The sequence below is a fragment of the Brienomyrus brachyistius genome, chromosome 8, assembly GCF_023856365.1.
Source record: "Brienomyrus brachyistius isolate T26 chromosome 8, BBRACH_0.4, whole genome shotgun sequence".
Lineage (NCBI taxonomy): Eukaryota > Metazoa > Chordata > Actinopteri > Osteoglossiformes > Mormyridae > Brienomyrus > Brienomyrus brachyistius.
The window spans coordinates 23,403,785-23,426,408 of record NC_064540.1 but is presented as its reverse complement, the minus strand read 5'-3'; the positions used below and the strand labels follow the sequence as shown (position 1 = coordinate 23,426,408).

Genomic DNA, 22,624 nt, shown 5'->3' with positions numbered 1-22,624 from the left:
ACAGCTAGACGCTTACAATAAGCGATGCCCAATGCCAGGCCTTCTATGCCCTCGTCTTGAGCATCTGGGACCAAAGAGACCTGTTTGAAAAAGAATTCCGAGGAAAAACACTTTAACACCAAGTAAAGTTTTTTACTTATCTTAACGTTCACTTTATTTTATCGCTAAGATTGTTGTGGGCGCAATGCTATTTAGCTCCTGTCTTTACAACTTTCCTCCTTAATCATAATTTATTATAGTCTACGTCACGCAACACAGACACAACCCCCCACCCCGACATTTTTAAAGAACCGTCAGTTTTATTTCCTTGTTCCCCCTCATTTCCTTACAGAATATCATAGGCTAATCTCGGTCACTTTAAGAAGCGAAAAAAACACCATGACAATTCTGAGTTAATCTTAGATCACCTCAAACCGTTTGGTCAACGTCCGGTTTTGTAAGGCGTACGACACGAAACACAAAATACGCTGGGCATGAACAATTACAAAAACAAATTTTCAAACATGATTAAGCAACATAAGCATGAAACACTGTGCTTTTCCAGTGGGTGTAATCTGAAGGGGATTTGGGCTACTTGTTTGCTTAAAAAGAAACATTTGTGAAATAAGTCGTTCTGTCTCTCACATACATGTGCATTGCCCGCACTGGGAACTCGAAGTATTTTCCTACTCCTTACTGTTATATTAACTGCACCAATAAGGGTTTGATGTTATAAGACTGCATTGTCTACTGAATACTTTAAGTAATGCATATGAGGATGGCTGAAGTTCAGTCTACTGAGGTATCGCTGTCCCTAATGATACACTTCTGATCCGCTATAGGGGCCTGGTTACGTAAGTGCCGGCAAATTCAGGCTGCCTGAGTTTGTAACACATTGTCAGTTAATGTACAGGCCTGTTAAAATATTACATATACCATGGCTTGAAAAATATCCATAGTGCATACTGACATACACCTTCCAGCCCACACCGGGTAATCTTTGGTGCTTTAGAAAAAGCTCTGCAGTGAAAATCTGTTCCCATGTTACAAAAAGAAAAGAAAGCTTACTTTCCACACAGAAATGAACAAAACTGAAGAGCGCTGTCAGTAATTCAGCTGTGTAAAGAACTCAGCATTAATCAGTAATCATCCACCCGGTCCCTCACTTTCCTTAGCTGGTGGATTCTACAGAATCTGACTGAAAGGTTCTATACCCAGAGGAAATGGAGGCTGAGCTCATAAAGCTGTTTAGGCTTCCCTTGCTGTTCGACTGTGTGTGATGGTCCTCCACCAACCAGCCAGTTCTGGGTCTCTGGGAGGACTGGTCTCCTGCCCATGATGTTTGATTGGTGTGGATCAGTCTGGGTGAGCGTGCTCCATCACGATGGCCATCACAACCCCTCCCGGGGCTACGGGGTCCGGGGCTCTGCCCCGTGTGCCTGCTGTTGGAGCCACTGGGGGCATCTGTGGGGCGACGTAGGGCCTGGGGCTCACGTTCAAAGTCAGTAAGGGCAAAGTGGGCACCCTGCGAGGTACGTTGCCTCCGTGTATCAGGTACCAGAGACAGTGCTGAGGCATGCCGAGGGCTCCCCCTAGGGGTGGGCAGTGGTGTATCATCGATAAAGCTCACCACTTCATCCCTACTGAAGCAATTGAGGTCCTCTTGTCGGGGTTCACCCCAAGGTGACGGTGGTCTGCCGGGGCGCCCAGCGTCCTCTGAAGTTCGCCTGGCATGTCGTGGTGCCCGCTCTCTTTGTGGCGATGCCAAGCTGCGCCGGCGGCGGTCCTGCAGGGGCACGCTGTAACGCGGCAACGACATCACGTCCTCTGCGGAACCCCAGCGGTGAAGGTATGGTGGGAGATGGCTAGTGGTCCATACATCACTTTCGTCATGAGAGTATCTTCGTGTAGGAGGGACCTGACACATTCGCACATGCACACGCATGCATGAGGAGAACACCAGAGATGAAGAGATTGTATCAGAGTTCTGTACGTCAATAAATATCTTGGAAAAACATCCTGAAATCTTTGAAACAAGAGTTAGATCATTCTTTCAGAAATAGCATCTAAGGAATACTGTCTATTTTTCTAATTGTCAGTTTTGTTAGATGTGTGAATAAACTAAATTTCCTTGTTATATTCCCAACCAATTCAGATTCTTTCCCGCGCATTTTTCTGACATTTCTGTCATCCCAAAAGGGCAACACATTAACCCAGAAAAGCATAGTAAGCACAGGGTCAGGCCTGCAGAGGGATACTCACATTCCACACTGTTCTGAGGACTGGGTAGGAGAGACACACACAGTCAGCTTACATATACAGGTCATACGTCTACAGCACACTCAGTGTGAGCTTGGCTGGGAACACTTAAGAGGACCCTACAGTGATTGAAATGTTAGTCTTGAATGGTTGATGTTGTGTTTTTTTTTGTAAAATGGGATTGATTTGATTCACCTGTGACCTCAAGATTGCTCCATATTTCCAAATTAATGGAATTGACGCCATGACTACATTGACCACAGTGTGGTTTAAAGAATGGCAACACGCTCCATCTTCTTTTGGTTTGGTTTGCATGACTCTCAATATGTAAAATTTGAAAAATACATTTTAATACAACAGAAATTCAGTGGAAACTACACTCATTTTTGTAAATTCAAGACCAACGTTCAATTCAGCTTGGGATCCTAAAGAGAGACAAAAAAAAACAGAGGGCGCGCGATGGATGATGTCGCTGTTCACTCTACGGCCAGCAGAGGGCAGCAAAGCATTGGCCTCGCAAGCGATGGCCACAATGAGTCATAATTGCGAATTGCACAGAACACCGGTTTCCCTGAACCAGCAAGTAACGTTCCTTCAGTAACAACTGTCAGCACAGCAAGAAGTGTGGAAAAATGCTGCTGGGGCCATAACAAAGCACAGTTCATATGCCACCAATACTGAAATGTGCTATTAACTGCCTACTGTCAGACTACATTGAAACAAGTGTATACAGATTTTTGTGATCACAGAGCCTTGTAAAGGGTGATGCACAATTATTTCTATAGGCTTACAAATGCAGTTAACTGAGTCTTTCCATAGTTTCCCTAGACTATGTAGTTCCTCATGTAAAGGATTATGAATAAATATATGGATCACCTATGGTGAGGTAATGTCATCCACCTTCTGGAAGATAAGTGGCTGATATGAATATGATCATGCATACGTCAGGACAAGGACGGACAGCATTCAAACCCGGAAATTCTATTATTGAAACATGCTTAACATACACACCAGAGGTCTAATACGATATAGTCAAAGTAACGAAAATTCAAAGCTATAGCCGGTATTCAGTTTCGGTTCCAAGTGTGTATTCCATATATTTGGTAGCTATTTTATTTCAGTCTTGTGCAATTCACATCATACCACAGGGGGCGCCATTAGATAACGTGCTGGAAAGGCAGCTTCAGAAAGCATGGCCCAGGTGAATATAAAATCAGTACAAGGCAGCAACAGCTCCAGTCCCATGGGTCTGGTTGGTGTCAGGATGGGGAATGAGCTACTTTTATGTTATGGGACTGGTGACTCAGTGGGTCGCATTATTATCCCACCTCCACCCTCCGTGTATGATGTTTGTATGTTTGTATGTTTCCTCCCATAGTTCACAGATCACCTGGTGGCTCTAACTTACTCATAGAGTATGATGTACATGTGCTTTGTCATAGAGAGGAGTAACATCAAGCATATACACCAGCCTTTGGTCCTATGTTGACTGGGATAAGCTCCAGTTGACCTTGACCAGGATAAGGGGCTAGAAGATGGATGGATGGAGCCTTAGCCGATTTTGGTGGACATTGATTATCAAGAACAGGAAGACTGTACTGAAGCAGAACCTAAAGGAGAACTGAAATGTCTCAAGGCCTCAGTGCTTGAAAATAGATATTTGGGTGAGTAATATTGAATGTAGCACCCTGCCTGTGACTGATAGAAGACATTTTTTTGCTAACACATGCAGGTGACATGACCAGTGGGAAGGAGACACCTAAGGACTGGAGCTGGAGATGCCTTGATCTGATCCCTTAAGACATGATGAGTGGATCTCTGATCATAGATCAGGCCTCCATGTTCAGTCCTCAAGATCTCAGGTTTGGCAGAATTGAGTTGGGCTGTGGGATTACAGCAATGGGACTAACTTGGCCATTCAGCTTTGACAGCCTCTCAGAGGGGATCTACGCCCACATTTGTTGGAAAATGAGGCTTATGGTTAATTTAGGGGGCAACTACCACAGCTGGAGTGGAACCAGAACCTGAGGACTGTTGACAGACCTGATCCAGAACTCAGAAGGTTAAAAGACCAGCATTTCACAATTCTATTGCCATCAGGTTTTCGTTTCAGACACAACATGGATGCCGTAGCTCTGCAGCTTCGATTTGGGGACAGAAGCATAAATTTGACTGTGAATCTGTGCATTTCGAAAAATCGAACGCTTAGCCTCACATAACACAACTGTCATCAGTTAAAAGTCGATTATTCGCATTTTCCAAGCATTTGAACGTTGGGTGTGTTTTTCCTTAAAGTTCATGCTTTGGCTGAAGAAGCACTTGGTTTTGAATATTGCAGTTTAAAGCTGCCCAGCAGGGGGAGGCCCAGCACGCTGGACTGATTACAGGCTCCCTTTGGCATGCACATGGATGCTACTTGGCGTCGGTGAAAAGAGGGGATCTGCGCAGTTTTTGAAAATGAAGTCAAAGGAAATATACCTGCAGATAATGCATTTTATCCTCCTGTGGTTCTCTCAGTAGGTAACCCCTCTCTAAGGTTGAGGTTTTGTACTTGGCAATATGGTGTAATGTCATGTTATCAGCAGTGGGGCTACAGTCATATGGTCTGTCATATATTAAGTCCGGATGAATTCCTCCATCCTGGCTGTTTTCTGCAAACGCAGAAAAACATACAAATCAGAATTGAAAAAACAAATCTAATCGAACACAGACAGACGTTTAGAAAAACAATACAGTTCACGATTTCCTCCCTTTAACTGCATTTTAATTTCAAAATAAATGTCATTCTACATTATCCAAATTACTGTGTTGTAAATCTGATGCTGAAAATTGAGTTTCTTTCAGAATCAAAGCAGTCAGGATTTTGCTTTATCCCGCTGACTGGAAACTGTGACTTCAGAAATTGTCTAAAACTGAAACGCAACGAGTTCCTTAATGTTTAAGCGTTTGACGGTCATTCCGTGTAAAGCTTGTCTCTGATGTAACAGGCAACTGAAGCGTAAAATGCTTTTCTTAATGTTAGGTGAGCTGCTGAAGGATGGATGGTGATGTTAGCACCTGCTGAAGCAGACAGGCATGCGAGTTTAAAAAGCGGATTTGCAAGGCTGAAACAACCTAGATACATACAACTGAGCTGGTTTATACAAGGCACTCCCTCTGGAAGCAGGCAAGGAAGTAACTCGATTAACAGGGAAACGTCACAGAAAAACAGGAAACATCGCTGTCATCATATGTGAACATGAACCAATAGCTAGCATGAGGAAAAATGGTCAAAGGTTGTCAATAGAGACCAATGAGGGACATGTGGATTGTCAACTTTATGTACAGAATGGACATGCCACTAAAGGTTTATATACAGGTAAGAAGTTTCTAGAATACACCTGTGTTCACACTGGATTCTGATCTCACAGAAACATCTGCCGGTACCTTTATGACTCAACAGTGGGCAGCAGGTATCAAGGCTGAAGATCAGTTGATACAGTACAAAGCATCTCGCCATACTCTCAGTGAAACCACACAAACCAAGCAGCCTAGACAAGTGAGTTTGTATGCGAGGAACACGGTGGAGCTCCATGGAAAATATGTTTCTGATGTGTGACTTTCTGGGAATTGGGCATCAGGTTTGTAAGAAAGTCAATGCGAAAAATACTGTGAATGTACTAGTGCAGTGTTTCCCAATCCGGTCCTTGGGGACCGGCAGTTGGTCCATGTTTTTGTTCCCTCTCAGTTCCTAGACAGTCCACATTTTTGCTTGGGAGCTGGGAGGGAGCAAAAACACGGACTGTCCGTGGGTCCCCGAGGACCGACTTGGGAAACACTGCACTAGTGCACCCCGTGGCACTCACTTCACACAGAGTCTGCACCAAGGCAGGGCCTGTGCTACAGGATCATGTGCAGAGACTCAGTTGAGTTGGTGTGAACCGCTCACCGTCCTCCACGTCATCGTTGGACATGACCGCCACACACTTCTCCCACACGGTCTTGGCGTCGGCACGGTAGCGATCGCAGGCCCACAGGAACACGGGCAGCAGGGCGGACTGGGCGATGGAGCACCAGAGCACGCAAAGCACCATCCAGTTATAGGAGCGGTCAAACCGCAGGCTGGTGAAGCTCACCACCTGAGCAGGTGGACATGAAGAACCAGGGAGAAACATTATTCCTACCCGACTATACAGCAGAGGTGGCCACTCTTATCCAAAGAGGGCCATTGTGCGTGTGGGTTTTTGCTGCAACTCTAATTACTAAGTATGAATGAATGTTACATTTATATGGCGTTTTGGGAATGGGGGTGGTATGGCTAATTAGAGGACTGATTGGCTGAGGAGTCCTCACACCTGGGTTTGAACACCTGACCTAAAGGTTATTCCAAAAACCTACATGCACACTGGCCCCTTGCCAATAAAATTGACCACTGCTGCTGTACAGTATATCTGAACCCTAAGCTAACAGCGAACCAGCATTCATCAGTCAGTACAGCAGGTAAAAGCTGCCTGTCAAAATCCCTAAAGAGCACTTCTGTTGTATCCTTGAGAGGGTAATTTAGGCATATCCCTTAGGTAAATATCCTGCAGAGTGAAGATTTGTCTGCTATGTGTAAAAAAATGGCAAAGAATGACAACACATTTGCCCCAGGCTGAGATTAGGTGTATAGATTAGCAATGAGAAAATTAAAGCCTTATATTACTGTTAATTAACATGCAATTAATGACACCACGCATGAAGTTTAGACCATTAAAAGACTGAGCAATTTGAGACGCTGGCTTAAGAAGGTAACATTGGCTGTCTCTGTCCAAACCTCCATTCTGATTAGTTACCACCAAGCTTTGTGTGCTGCAGTGGGTTGGCTGATGCGCGTGTCATTTATCAGTGCAAACTTCAAGACTGCATGTCTAGGAAGCTCTAGGAACCAGTCCTGAACTGCAGCTCTGTTAGTTGGGACCTTACATCCAACCACAGTATGAGTTCTAAAAGGGGGATGTTCCTGAACGAAAAAGTCAAATCTTTAAGCAGTATCAGAGGGTAGAGCAGGGGCTGCCCTTTGCTCTAACCAGGATTTGAGGGAAGGCCTTCCTGAGATTAATCCATTTGTGCTACTGTCAACAGGAAGGGTCAAACCAAGAAAGCTGAATGTTAAGCTCTTCTATGAAAATAGCTACTCAGAAAGTAGGATGCAGTGCCATCTAAGAGTGTCTTGGAGGTCCATCCTGCCTGGATGACTCAATGACAGTTGACCATCTACTCCCTATGTCAGGAGGGACACTATGAGTTACTACTTTAAAACTGAAAGGCTCCTGTGTTTGGCTAATTAGTTCTGTTCTTCTTTTGCTTTTACTGGTTTACCTTGATTGAAAACCTCATTCAGCTGTTTCCCATTAACATTAGTGACACATGCATGATTGTATGAGACTGACCAATCAGCACACAGCAAGAACTCAGCGCAAAAGTGAAATCCAGGTCTTTTTAATTGAAATGGTAGTTTACAAACCCCATTCTAGCTCATAGCCCATACTGTGGATTGGATGGTCACCCTATTTCCAGTACCAGAGTCATATAAATATCAGAATCTCAAGAATTATCTTACTACAGAACAAGCCTAGGGAAGGGGCTGGAGGAGACACACCAGAATGGGGAAGCCGGTGAGGAAGTCGTAGATGAAGACGATGCCGCTGATCAGGTAGGTGATCTGCAGAGAGGTCTTCACAGGCTCCGAGCCGTCGATGGAGGAGCGCCGCTTGCCCTGGGCATCCTCCACCACGATGGTGGGCACATTGAACTTGTTCTTGTCTGCTTTGCGGCCCGCCCGCGTGGAGAAGGTATGGAAGAGTGCGATGGCGATGCACACAACTCCCATGGCCACACCGCCGCCCACCAGCAGCAGAAAGCAGACGCCGAAGCCCAGGCCGATCTCCGTCACGATGAAGCGGCAGTCCTGCATGTAGAAACGCTCGGTGGTGTCGTGCCAACCCACAGCGGGCAGCGCAGACAGGATGAAGGACACCATCCAGATGGCCATCACCGTGTGAACGGCCTGCTTCTTGGTGTTGCTCAGCCTGTGGGACAATGGGGGTGAGGAAGGAGAGAGAGAGACAGGGAAGGAGAGAGACGGAATGGGGAAGTGAGGGAGAGAGAGACAGGGAAGGAGAGAGACAGAATGGGGGAGTGAGGGAGAGACAGGGAAGGAAAGAGACAGAATGGGGAAGTGAGGGAGAGAGAGACAGGGAAGGAGAGAGACAGAATGGGGGAGTGAGGGAGAGAGAGACAGGGAAGGAGAGAGACAGAATGGGGAAGTGAGGGAGAGAGAGACAGGGAAGGAGAGAGACAGAATGGGGGAGTGAGGGAGAGAGAGACAGGGAAGAGGAGAGAGACAGAATGAGGGAGTGAGGGAGAGAGAGACAGGGAAGGAGAGAGACAGAATGGGGGAGTGAGGGAGAGAGAGACAGGGAAGGAGAGAGACAGAATGGGGAAGTGAGGGAGAGAGAGACAGGGAAGGGGAGAGACAGAATGGGGGAGTGAGGGAGAGAGAGAGACAAGGAAGGAGAGAGACGGAATGGGGAAGTGAGGGAGAGAGAGACAGGGAAGGGGAGAGACGGAATGGGGAAGTGAGGGAGAGAGAGACAGGGAAGGGGAGAGACGGAATGGGGAAGTGAGGGAGAGAGAGACAGGGAAGGGGAGAGACAGAATGGGGGAGTGAGGGAGAGAGAGACAGGGAAGGAAAGAGACAGAAGAGAGGGAGAAAACGAGACAGAGAGAGAGAGAGATACTCAGCAGGCAGGAGGCTTTCAAGAGCTGATGAGCCCCCAGCTGTAATGTGAAAAGGCTGCAATATTAAGATTAATATTACAAAGGTAACTTCTTTGTACCTGGCCTATGCACCATCTCATTGACAGAAAATATCTATCCATCCATCCATCCATTCCAGAGCGCATTATGTGTGCTATATGTATCACACATGACCACATACCTTCTGCATAAATGGCAGCCAACTGTAGTTCATTGTTACATAGTAAATGTATCAATTTCCATATGGGTTTTGAACCTTGACTTCAACAGCCTGTGTTTACCAGTCCGATTCAGTTACCTATGTCAGCTGAATCATTCTGCAAATTCTCCTATCATATTTCTGATCTGTCCCATCCCTGCCTTTCGACCCCCCCGGCTCACAACCAGGTCCACATGAACCCGCTCATAGCTGCCATCTACGACAAGGCATACATACTCTTTTCCTGAACAGCCATCAGCAGCTGCGGCTGACATCCTACGATGTCAGTGTACTAGGATATGGAGCCTTGGCCGTCAAGGGGGGGGCGGTCCCGTAAACACAGACTAAGACCAACACCTGGAAACAGGGTAAGGTCAACGTGCCACATACCGGAATCCTAATTAGAGGCGTCTGTTTTTCATCACGGACACATCAGCTTACGTTTCATTCTGACTTATTTTTCAGAGTGGAGATGGTAGGTTATTTTTGGAGGGTCCCTGGAGGTCCACGAGACCCCTGGAAGCCCCAATCTGGCTGTCAAAGATCACCCAGGCAGCATAATCTTTCCCTCGACCCCCTCATGGAGCTCCATCTGCGTGAGTTTCAGTATGGGGGCTCACGTAGCCGCGACGTCTTGCCAGGACCCCCTAGTGGCCGTTTGGTGTCGTGGTCCTCGTGGAGAACATGCCTGGCACCGGCCAACGCCTTTCCCTGGAACACCAGGGTTTCCCGAAATGCCCAGAGAACAGACAGAGGCGGCTAGGGGGGCGGGGGGAGCATTGACGTCACAACAGACCCTGAGGAACACGTCGCGAATCCCATCAGACAGAAACCTCCTCCCCCATGAAGATAGATGTGGGAAGGATTTCTATTCATTATTTATGCCTTCCTGTCCGCCTGGTGCGATGACACACTATCCTGTTCAGAACTGGGAGGAGAGTAATGCTCAGAATCAGGGTTAAATATGGAGTCATATATTTTTAAGTATTTTTAAAAATGTAACCTCCAAATTTAGTAATTAGCCAAAGAAGTAAAATATGTAAAACACAAGGCAGATGAGCACTGAGAGCCCTTAGCATCAGTTTGTCTGATAAGGCTCATCGCTGAAATGGTTATGTCTGGATGTTTGGGAATATAAGATTTGAATGGAGACAGACTGAAGCAGGAGATACTGTATATAGTGAGTGGTACCAAGACAGGAAGTGATATAGGATATTAGATGTTTCAGTCACTGTTCTTCACATCCTCCCTGTCCTGCTGCATCTGTCATCCTCTCCTGCCCAGTCCCTCCCCCAATCCCTCCCCTTTTCATGCACTGTCCCTTTACCTAATACCCCACTTTTACCCCTTTTCCAACAACACGGTGCCTAATTTATACCCGAGGCTTTCCACTGCCAATCAACTGGTGCGGAATCTGACCGACCAGCTCTGGCTCGGAACCAGAGAATTGCCGATCTGAAACTGCAAACCTGTGATGTCAGCGTGTTAGACGGGGTTACAGTGCACTGTAAACATCAGCAGAGCCGCTTTTATTTACAGTGTTTGATGTTCTGTTTAATTTTAGCGTTTGCTAAACACACGCAGAAAGTAGAATCTGGAGAAAGCAGGCTACTTTCATAGTATGAGAGAAATTATTAACAAATTCAAAAAACAAAACAAAAAAAAAACTACTGAAACTACAAAAAACTCCCACAAGGCGGCTCAGGATGGAAGAATTTAAAAAATGCCCCACTGATTTGTACTCATTGCTGGTAGCCCTTCAAAGTGCGATTGAAACTAGTTTCTCTACGGGTACACGCAGTTAAAAATTGGTGCTTGCTCTCCCAAGTTTATGTTCGAGATGGTGACATATGTAATTAAATGACTCTGATGAAACTGATGAAAGTTTTGGATGAACTGCATGTGATTGAGGAACTACTGTGATCAATCAATGGCTTGATCAATCTTCTGAACAACTGCAAAATCTACACAGCAAATAATGCAGCAAATAATTAGTTATAAATATTAACTAGTAATGCTTTGTAATGTAGCTAGTTCATGTTTTGTGCAAATGAATATTTTGACTAATGCTAACTTAAGAACCAGCACTAAAGATAGCATTAGCCTAAACACTCTCTGTCAAAAAACATTTAACAAATTCAAAAAAGGACTTGCCGTCTATTATACATGCTTTTAACCAGTGGAAATGTGAGCCGGTTCTGAGAACCAGCTCCCTGTAAGTCCTGGCACCAGCACTAACATGGCACTAGTGGAAAACAGGTATTTATTACTCTCTCTCCCGCTCTGCCTGTCTGCCCTCCCTCGGGCCACCTCACGCTTGATCACAGCGAGCAGGACAGTCACCCTTACCTGTAGTTGACAGGCCATCGCACCATCCACATGCGGTGGTAGGAGAGGGAGGTGACGGAGAAGCAGGTGACCAGGGTGAGTGTGTAGAAGGTGGAGACGAAGACCTTGCAGAGTCCCTCGTTCCACTCGTAGGTGGAGTAGCGGCGACGTAGCCGGATGACGGAGTACATGGTGATGGGGATGCCCATGTTGAGGATGTGGGTACCGGCCAGCGTGCAGAGTAGGAACTCCAGGGGCTTCCACTTCTTCTGCTTGGCGCTGATGCTCAGGATGGCCCAGGCGTTGGCCAAGATAGACACCCCCGCACAGGCCAGCCAGGCCAGCACGTTGCTGTCGACGACCTCATCCTTCATGACGGCGCACGGCGATGGGAACAAGCAGAGCGAGCGGAGCGACGGGAGCGAGGGGCTGGATGGGGCATCCTACTCTGCTGGGTGGTCCTTCCTCAAGGGCCCGGCCGAGAGTCTGGGGGTCATGCCGGCCGTGGAACGACGTGGGGGGAGTCCTGGAAAGACCGCCAGAAATCACACATATGTGCTAGGCAGCCATTTTGAATAGTGAGTAGAAAAGATGGAATAGTGTGGGTTACAAGGATCACATCTTGGGGGTGTGTCTATGTCAAAGAGTGACACAAAATAAAGGCTGCAGGTACGAGGAGTAACAACATATCGTCATTAAGAGCCGTGACAGATTGTGAGAGACTAACCGACAGTCAATCATCTGGCTTGATTTATTATTAGAGAGTTTTGTGCAAATGGATGCACATTTGTGAAAGCTGGGTCAGCCAGTCCCAAGGTGAAGGGCTTGATACTAAAGTCACTCTACCAAACACGGGATTTGACCTGGTGACCTACCAGTTATGGGCACAGCGTCTTAACCTGCTGATCTACACACTAGATCACACACTGTGACGAGTCAAAGTCTTTCATTATCTTTTAAAATGACTTACGGATTCAAATCATTTTCAGAACCCCAGCTAATAATTCAGAAAATATTCTTAGAATTGCAGTATCCTTGCTGGAAACGTATATATATCCCCATCCAAATACCCCTGCCCCTAGAAAGCAAGATTAACTATTCAAATTAGGGTAACATTTTAGTTGACATTAACAGGTTCCAAAAGGTTCTTTAATCACCCCCATCCAAAACAGCTCTCACTCTGCCAGTTTAAAATGGTATAATTCAAATTTACAAATACAACCTTTAATAATGATCCAAATCAATAAATTAATCTGAATCGGCAAGAGCTGATTAAACTCTGGAATCAGTTACTGGGATCATCTAGAGTGTACTCTGACCTTAAATATCATGACTCACACCTGCATACCTCCAGTCTGGGTAGCAAAACAACTGCAGATTGTTTTGTGCGAGTGCATTAAAAAGGATCTGAATTGATTTGTATTAAACTAGAACGATTGACACCTTCGGGGCTCATTAGCACTGTGCTATGACTTCTATTCCCACTCAGCGACTATATTCAGTGACATTAACATTCATAACAATGCTACTTGAGCCAATCACACAAATATCAGAAGGATTTTGACCCAACAGCGTCAGGAACCGGAACAAGCACAGCCACTGAAGGCTTCTGTAACGAGCGACGGTCCAAAAAGAGCCTGGTGCAGGCAGCCAAAGTGGTGGCAGCATCTCTGAAAAGCTGCAGGTCATCTCCCCTCGTTGGGTTTCTCTGGACTGGACGTAATATTCATGCCTTCGGTGGCTTTTCGAAGTCACAGTTGTCACACAAAACCCCGAACCAGCAAGACTGTGATGGGGAAACGGCTTGTGGGGGATCCCTTTAAGTCGACGTCACACGGATCATAGGAGTTAAGGAGCAGCATGGGACGAAAGTCGGCATTTTGCAGTGAGTCATTCGGTGTTGAAAGAACCTCTGATATATTAAAAATGCTAATTGTTCTTCGACTTGAGGATTCTCACCGTGAAATATATGACCCCTAAAAAAAGCCTCGACCATAATTTATGACAAAAAATGTGTGGTTACATCTTGTGACCCGTCACCGTAGCGATGCCCGCACGCCACATCCAAATGCAGTGCACATCGAACGGAACTCATTAACGGTCCCACTGGTGATTTACACCACAGGTCGCGATCCCTGGGGCAGGATCATCATTTCACGTGGTGGAGTCACAGCGAAATGTCAGTGTGCAGGCTGAAGGTCACTTGCTTGACTAAGGTGGATTTGGATGAGTGTGAACACAGCTGTGGTCATCCTGCTTTGTATCCTGCAGGACCTCCAGTGAGTGGGCATGAAGTTTAAGGTCCATGGAAAGGTTTTATGCATAAATATAGACATACGAGAAAGATGTACATATGCATTTTTGAATGGATAATTATGGTTGCTCTGGGTCAGTAAAGGATTACATGCCGGTGCTTCAGAGCAGTGTTTCCTCTCAGCTTCCAGCCAATCAGGAACACCGAATACCTGGTACAGGTATGCTGGGGGCTGAGAGGAAGCAAAAATGTGAACTGTCCGGGGTTCACCGAGGTCTGGGTTGGGAAATACTTCTTTAGAGTCTGAATCAGGACTCTGGCAGAGATGACAGATAGCTGAAGAGTGAGGTTTCAATCCCCAAATGACCACCACGCAGCAGCCATCCTACCATACTCTCCACCGCTCGCAGACTTGATCAGAGGTGGACATATCAGATCTAGAAAATAAAAATCCAGATTTTGTTTCAGTCAACCATTTGAGTATAAAGAGTCTCAGTCAGAGAGCACTCAGCTGGTTGACTGAAATAAAATCTAGGTCTGGATTTTTACTTTCTGGACGTGAAATCTCCACCTCTGGACCTGATGCCAATTATGGCTTGAAGTAGAATGTCTGGGTTCAAACTGTGGATCACGGGGTGAGAGGAGAGACAAACTCCAATAAGATTTGCCAAATAAGAAGCACCAACCAAACAACCAACCAAAACTCGCACCTGATGTAATTAAATGCCACATGAAATGCTACACAGGCACAAAATCCATTTGGACCAGCAGAAAATGGTGAGACAGTTCAGACAGAAACACTCATTCGTTTTCCCAGAACCAGACATCTGACAAGAAGCTACAGAGATCCTGAAGTCCATCCCAAAATTCATAAAAACCTGACCACCTCACCTCAAGGCCCTCTATACAGCCTCATTCTGGTACAGTCCCCGCATTAATTGCATCACCACCATACCAAACCCTAGGATGAGGACTGCTGATGGACTCACTGGAGGCCCAGTTCCCCATTTCCCCATGAAGATTGGTCAAGCTCATACCCAGGGGTTCAGCGATAGGACAGGCGGGATGGGCAGTGTCCTGGGGCCCAGAACTGGGAGGCGGCCCTCAAGCAGGTCTGATTACGTAGTACATTGCAACAACAAATCTGCTTTATTACCATGGGAGGGGGAGTTGAAGAGCCCCCTGTTGTTTTTTGCCTCGGGCCCCCGGAGTCCCTAACGTCTCCTGTGATCATCCCTGACTTCACTACAGGAAGAAGAAAATGGAGTTTCTACCGCCTCTGTCACCATATAAACATAAACACGTCACCTATCTTCATAGTGAGCTGCAGCTCCACAGCTTTTGTGACTGACGTCCCAGATGTGCCAAACCATGAGAAAGCCCCCTCCCCCAAGCCGGCAGCATGGCTTTCCCTGGGCATGCTGGCCTTTTACTCTCTTGCTCTCCTGGAACAGCAACGTTGGCATGATGGGCTGGGAAAATGCAGCTGCAGGTAGCCAGTGCGACATCTACGTCCTTGAGCAGGGTTTCGGCAGTTGGCAAACCACATCACGCAGTTCTGTTATACTAGTTACTATGGTCATGTACCCCGGGACCGAAAGGTTTGGTCTGAGAGGTGGGCTGCCTACTGCTGGGCATGAACAACGTAAGCTCCGCTGTACCCACATTCTCCCAGTGCTCCTGCTATACTACAGCAACGACTCCAAAACCGAGAATTAACCCTGCCCTGGCCAAAATAGAGGAGGCTGCCAACCTCAATTAGAACCACAGACGACAGTCACCTGTCAACCTAGGTTGTGAACGAGCCGTCTAATTCGGTCCCATCCCTAATCCTCCATACCAGGCTCGCAATAACAGCCCCAGCTGGCTCGTGATTGGAAAGGCTCTCTGGCAGCTAAAAGGAAGACTCACTAGTACATCGCTTTGAGCAAACGACTGCTAAATAACAAATATAATATTTAGGTGTTATTCTGTATTTTAAAATGATCTTGTCAGCCCAGAACGCCATGAACATTATGGAGGACCCAGCATTACGAAGGTCTGCTTCTCAACATTTGTCATCTTCTGCGTTTTTGTTTACATGGCAATTTTACACCAGGGAGGCCACACAAGGAGTGTGTGTGTGTGTGTGTGTGTATGTGTGTGCGTATGTGTGTGTGTGTATGTGTGTGTGTGTGTATGTGTGTGTGTGTGTGTGTGTATGTGTGTGTGTGTATGTGTGTGTGTGTGTGTGTGCTCGCGCACACAAGCTTTCCTTAATCTCACAGTTTTGTGGTGGCATCATTTACACACACAACTCTGAAATAACAAGAAAAAACAATGGACACAAAAGTTGAGAGTGGTCTATAAAATGCATCAAATGCCGTCACTGGATGACCTCAGTTTTCTGGAGGAATCAGCTAGTCTACAATGGCGGTCTTTAAAAGAGTGGGAGTGATATGTGCAGGAAGAAACACCTTTGTCCGAATTTGATAACAACCAAGGGGAACGTGGTAAAACTTCAGAGAGCACCATCATTACCATGTTTCCAAAAATCCCTGCCTGTGCATGTCTGGAACATCTGGTAATGTTTACACATCTTAACTCCATAGACCCAGGGTTGCCAGCTCTCACACATCTGGGGTGACACTCACACTTTCAAGCTCTCATACTCACACAAGAAATCATATGGTAAATCTGTAATACTCCATTATAAACCCAAATTTAGCTATATCAAAAGCATTGAGGTAGTCTGCAAACCTTACAGACTATTCACAAGGTAATAAAACTGCTACATACATGTAAATGCATGTGCATATGTGTGCAAACTTGTCTTGAAATGAAAATTTCATGCCAGCCAGTGGCAACCTTGTAGACCACATACGGAATGTGTTGTTAGGTGCCCTAGAAATGTGGTAGATACTTTTACTACTGCATCGTCTTGCCACTGCTGTGAGGAACTTGAACACTTAAAAAGTGACACTTTAAAAATGAATAAGTAAGTTTGAAACTACACAGTGCAGGGACAGATGCAATGCTTTGCCTGAGGGTCTCACACATCTAGATTAAATATTTCTCCTTAAAAAAAGATACACCCACTAATTACAGTAATTCAGGCCCAGAACAATAAATGAAGGAAACTTAATTCGCTGATTACTGCAATTTAAAAAGCTGAAAATACGCTGAATGATGTTAAACATTCCCAAAGCACAACCTTCAAGTCAGTACAACACCCAACACAAAAGGTTTGGTTGATAGCAATGTAATAGATGTGAAAATGTTATTCTTCATCTGAAGACTAATCTAACACATGCACCCGTCCTGCAACTTTTGTTGTACAACTAACAATTGTAGTCACAATAAACAAGCTTTGAAAGGAGAAAAAAACTGGGAGACACGGTCTGCTGGCTCTGGAATGCCTTAAGTAATTTCTGGTAAAGCAGGCCTGTACGGTAAATGCAGGCATTCAAAGATCTGCCGCTAAAATAAAGAGTCCAAAGAATCCCAGAGTGCAGGGTTACTTAACAGTATTATATGCATCGGACGGATTTCATCTATACCCAGGCAAAGCTAACCGTGCTGTACACTGACGCTCCAAATGCTGAACTTTAACCCTCTCATTGAACAACGACGTAAGATCAAGAGGATTCGACTTTGGATCTTTAAGGCTCCGCTTCCCACTAGAAGCTGTTTCGCTCTCAGAGTGTATTTCTAAACTAGAGCTTCCTCATTACACGGGAACAGTTGTGAGGTCAATCCATCGCCTTGCCGTGTTTCATCCGCTAAAAATCAGGAAAATCGCCATTCTGGTGTTTTAGGAACTGAATAAACGTATCTACGACCCATTCTTTATTTCCAAAAGTTCATCAGAAGCATTTCTTCTACATTCTGATTCCTTCATATTATAATTTTCTTTTCTGCCATTTGCTTGTGTGAATAAACGGAAAAGCTCTATATAACAGTCTAATTCTAAAACTTTTATTATACCGAATGCTTTTTAAAACAACGAACACAATAGCAGCTTTTTTGTTAGAAATGACCAACTGAGTATTTGGTGCAGTTGACGGTTTCTCAACATCAGCATACAGTATTGCTTATTAGTAATTAACGTGAACGGCATCAAGCGCTCCCTCCCTGACACACACATGTATACCGTAACGCCGACTTAACACCACCCATTCCCGAACCCTCGAGCGCATTTTCCGTGGCGTAGCCCTGGGCAAACCCGTCGGATGCTCCGCTTGAATCTTGGGTCACACCGTGCTCCTCCGTAACAGCATCTCTGTCGTACACATATACTGTTAACGGGGCGCAGAACATCTCAGTAACACTGAAAACGACATATTTGCAGCGGAACCTGTACGACGCACTTACAAGTCAGGAGATAAAAAGTATTCTTAGGGAACAGAAAACGACGGTTTCCCTGACGTATGAATATAGGGGTTTAGGGCGCATTTTACACCGATTTACATACATTAACCCGTTACGTTTCGTGATAAATTCTTGCAAATACAACAGTTTGCGATACATGGCATTGTCGCCTCTTTTTTTCAAATGAAAAAAAAATAAAAAATTTATGATCATTACAATCCGCTACACATCCAACCCGGGGTAGCGACTGCCCCAGGCACTGATCTGAGATCGCCATACCCTCGCCAACTCATAACACTTAAAAAGGAGCAATTCGAGCGAATAACTCACGAAACCGACCGTAGATCGACCACACTGGACAAGTTTAATTCAATTCTACACATCCATTGATGATGTGGGGGGTTAAGGGCAGATGGGGATACGACCTAAGACCAGGGTGACCTAACAGTTCAGTTTCAAGATGAAAACGGTCCTCAGATTTGTCATACCCATATAGGGCGATGAAGATGGTCTAAATAAAGCCAAGACCTATAATTTATTAATGCAAGCTCTAGAGGACACTGATACGTGTTCGTATAAACGCAATTAAGGATTTAGATTTTGAGTCACCTGTGGCAATGTATAGGGCCCAATTATTAAAAATCAATGAGAATATAATATTTAAATACTGCTGCGCTGGGTTGCGCTGTGTATGATAAATGCTTGTTTTTTTGACATTTTAGTCGTCATTATTCTACATCTGAGCAGTAATGAGAGTCCACCATTTACCTGTAAACTAGGTACAGAGCGTGTCGGCCAGATGTGCTGAGGGTGTCATAAGCTGTGCACGACGAAGCAGTTCGCGAAAATGCTCAGTGCAGTTTTTAAAGAAAACCCAAGTTTTGTTTTCAACAGTGAACCACACAGATGTGTCAAAAACAGCTGGTAGTCTTACCTTTCCACCAGAATCAAGAAGAATCAAGTTTCCCCCTCTTTTAAACCCACCGGCTGCTGTCTGACCTTGTACTCAAAGTAAAACTAATATATCTTCGGTAATATATCGTTAAACGCGCATAACCATTAAAAAAAAGAGTTATCTCCTTGTTGCGGATATTCACTCAAGATGACGATTTCCGTATTTCGTGTAAAAATGTAAAAATCTTTAAAAATCCACAACAGCTGTGTGTCACATCCATCCAGAGTAAGAGATCAGAGCCGCCCGAAGAACAAAAAGCGGACGCGCAGCCTCAAAACGGCGCCGGCCGCGACTCGCTCTTCGGTTCAAAGCTGCGAAGCGCGCCGTTGGCTGAGCGCAAGGAGCATCTCTCCTCCTTTTTCTCGCAAATAATAAAAAAAGATCAATTAGGATATATGTGGACGTATTTACATGTTCACAAATAACGCAGGGCAAAGGGAATACATCTTTAATTTCACCTGCAGCTCAGAAACAAAGGCATTTGCGGCGTGGAGATGGAGCAGACGCTGCAGCTGCGGCGGCCAGCGCTGAACTGGAGGGGGGTGTTTCTCGCTTGGTTCTGATCCTACGCGTTTGTTCTGTCCCTTCGCGTTGACGGCGACTGGAAACGTTTCACATTAACGAAATTTCATTCATGAATCCGAGGCAGCGGATAGAGACCGACACTGGACACCAGCCGGGTGTATACTCTTATTTACCGCGGAATTTGAGCTGTTTAACAATTTGATTATCCCGAAATAGGAGTACATACAATTACAGCCTATAAACAAGGGTATGGCTGCCATGTGAAAAAATATTGTATTTTATTTCAGATCGAACGCTATACACTTCATATGTAACGTTGTTCAGGTTTGTGGTCTCATGATGTGCCGAGGGTTCCGCATCAAAGAGATCAAACCTGTTAAGTAAAGGCGGTTGCGCCCGACCGCTTGGAAGTATCGGTTCGCCAGAAACGAGCCGGGTTTTTGGGTGAAGCCAGCGCGTCTCTCCGCCGATCCGGAGGCATGTATTCTATTGCTATCGTTCAGTTTCTCACTTTGGTAATTTCAATACTGTTTGTGTTATTATGCAGTGTTATCGGACCTGACTGTTTCCCCCAAAGTCCCTCGCTTTATGAATGAATGGATGGTTTCCATACGCTAAGCGTGGCGTATTTAAATCGTGAATATTTCAGTGTAAAAACGTGAAATCTTATTAGGATTTTTATTTTTGGTGGAATTATTTTGCGCACTCATAGTGAAATTGAGTCTCTCGGACTGGGACACAGATACAATATGAATGAACATATAAAATATCAGATGCTGAATATTTACTCACTCCAAGACAACGATGCAGTTGCACTATAGGTGTCCGCATGGATCTCTATTCTGAGAGGAGAGACAAACGAGAGGTTAAAAAATGGAAACAAACACACAGCCTCCAACTTCATATTACTGGCCTATATTATAGTACTTTTACATAAAGGCAAAGCAGATAATCTAAACATAAGACAAACCATCATCATCATCATCATTATTATTATTATTATTATTATTATTATTATTATTATAACAGAGGTGTAACAGATGCTAATGTGGCAGGGAAATGGTTGCATTGCAGTACCCAGTCTATTTCAGGTCAGTGTTTATGTACTGAGTGGGAATTTAAGCTGCCAGAAAACAGCGTTTCTTTTCCCTCGGTATCCTTGGTGATTTGTGGGATTAGCCCAGAAAATCCACCAAACCCGCTCGCCACTTTTAAACGACGAGGCTGCTGAAGAACGCAGTGCACAGTTTCCAGTTGTCCGTGTCGCTATACATATCACACCTATAAAGAATATTACAGGCCTATAATCTTGATTTTTGATTGTGTCTCTCACTAAAATGTTTTGTTATGGGGGGGGGGGGGGTTATAAATAAAAGCTACAAATAAAGTTTAGTTCCAGTCCTGCAATGAAATAAAGGTCTACACTGAGAATTCTTTAATGTCACTCACTGCATGCAGTATAACAAGACTGGCCCATGCCAGTGAATGAATATACACTCTTGGCTACTGGAAAATCTAGCAAAATTGTGTAACTGTGCAAATTAGTAACTGATTTACAAATCTTTTAATCAACTTAATTTGAAATCTATATCCAGTTATCTGAGCTGTTATATTTTATTTATGTTTTTAATGTTTCATGTTGCTGGATGCTCCTCAAAATATAAAATCATTGTCATATGACATGTTAAATAGTCATAGGCATACACTGTTTAAAACAGCATTTACAGTATTCTTGTTGTATTCCGGAGGTGGTTGGACGACCATACTGTTATGTGACATTATCCTGGGTTGCTATGTAGAACAGAACTATCTATTAATAAGGCTGGATTTATTATCACTGCAATTAATGAGGAATAACATTTTATTACTTTCATTTCATTGTGATTGGTTGCCCTCATTGCATAGCAACAAATTGGCATTGTTCTGACAAGGAAAGGACCAATTAGACAGACTGTCTGGGGAAAGCAGCTTCGTTGTCTTGTTGGGCAGCCTACCTGGCAGTAAGAGTCGCATGGCTTTGTCAAACAGGCGCTTAGACACTGAAATAGAGCATCGTCCTTACCGGTGCCAGGAGGGAGAGTGAGGAGACATTCACAGGGAACAGACATAATGTCTCAGAGACACACCCCGGGGGGCTCAGCAAAAGGCACCATGCAGAATTCAGGAACAAGTTAGCATGGCTTTTGTCGTGCAGTTGAGGTGGATTACATTTTTTAATAATAGCGATGGTAGGAGGCATGACCAATGAGACTGGATGGGGGAAGAAAACGGTTTTCCACCTGTCAGTTCTGAAGGCATGAAGTGGGACGTGCTGGAACCGGGCAGAACTGAAGGAGGAGGACACAGTGATGGAGTGAGCTTCCAGTGCTGTATTTACAGGTCTTAGTGCCACTCCCTGTAAAGGACAGCCCTAAATGGGGGCGGGGGGCATGGGGGGGGGCAGAGGAGGTGGAGGAGACCTTCAATGTAGGGCAAATTTCATCGTTTGTTTGTTGACACGTCGCTGGCAGGAAACCACGTAACACGTTATTGAATTGAGTGTGTGGGGGGGGCATTGTGTGTGTGGGGGGGGGGGTGGGGGTGGGAGTCCTCCCATCTGTGCAGTGACTCATGGGCCTGAGGCCTGAGTCCACCCCACTGGCAGCAGAGTGGCGGGCTGGAAAATCTGTGCATCCTCCCCCGCCCCCCGAGAACAGGCAAGCTTGAGTGAGCCCAGAACCAGGAGTGTGCAGCACAGTCCTTCACACTGGCATGGTGTGGTAAAGCAAAAACACAGCAAAATCTCGCCTCTGCAGACCCCCATCTCAAGGGCTGAGGGTCCGACAGCCCCTGCCGTACTGCTCAGGTTCGGCTCAGTGTCCACACGCTCAAATTAGCATAACATTTACTTCTGTCTTTATTTCCCAGGTAACCTCTGCTTTTCTGTGTCCCGTTTTATATATACCCGAATCTTTAGGCTAATTAAAGATTAAGCTAATTTACTCACCATTAAATG

At 45.2% G+C, this 22,624-nt stretch overlaps 1 protein-coding gene across 5 annotated transcripts; it reads right to left on the bottom strand.

Annotated features, from left to right (window-relative positions):
• Window positions 1-111: 111 nt before the first annotated feature.
• On the bottom strand, window positions 112-20,772 carry LOC125747918 (probable G-protein coupled receptor 153). Of its 5 annotated transcripts, none has more exons than XM_049023535.1 (7): window positions 20,707-20,772; window positions 20,422-20,471; window positions 11,567-12,071; window positions 7,859-8,288; window positions 6,167-6,356; window positions 4,717-4,889; window positions 112-1,897 (listed from the first exon to the last, which is right to left on the bottom strand). In XM_049023535.1, exons 3-7 carry the CDS (start codon window positions 11,917-11,919, stop codon window positions 1,151-1,153), a joined length of 1,893 nt encoding a protein of 630 aa, XP_048879492.1. In that variant the 5' UTR covers window positions 11,920-12,071; window positions 20,422-20,471; window positions 20,707-20,772; the 3' UTR covers window positions 112-1,150. The 5 variants fall into 5 exon arrangements, with proteins under 5 accessions (XP_048879492.1, XP_048879493.1, XP_048879490.1 ...); XM_049023536.1 differs by lacking the exons at window positions 4,717-4,889; window positions 20,422-20,471; window positions 20,707-20,772 and adding exons at window positions 2,242-2,261; window positions 5,365-5,394; window positions 19,084-19,767; XM_049023533.1 differs by lacking the exons at window positions 20,422-20,471; window positions 20,707-20,772 and adding an exon at window positions 19,563-19,770.
• Window positions 20,773-22,624: the final 1,852 nt, after the last annotated feature.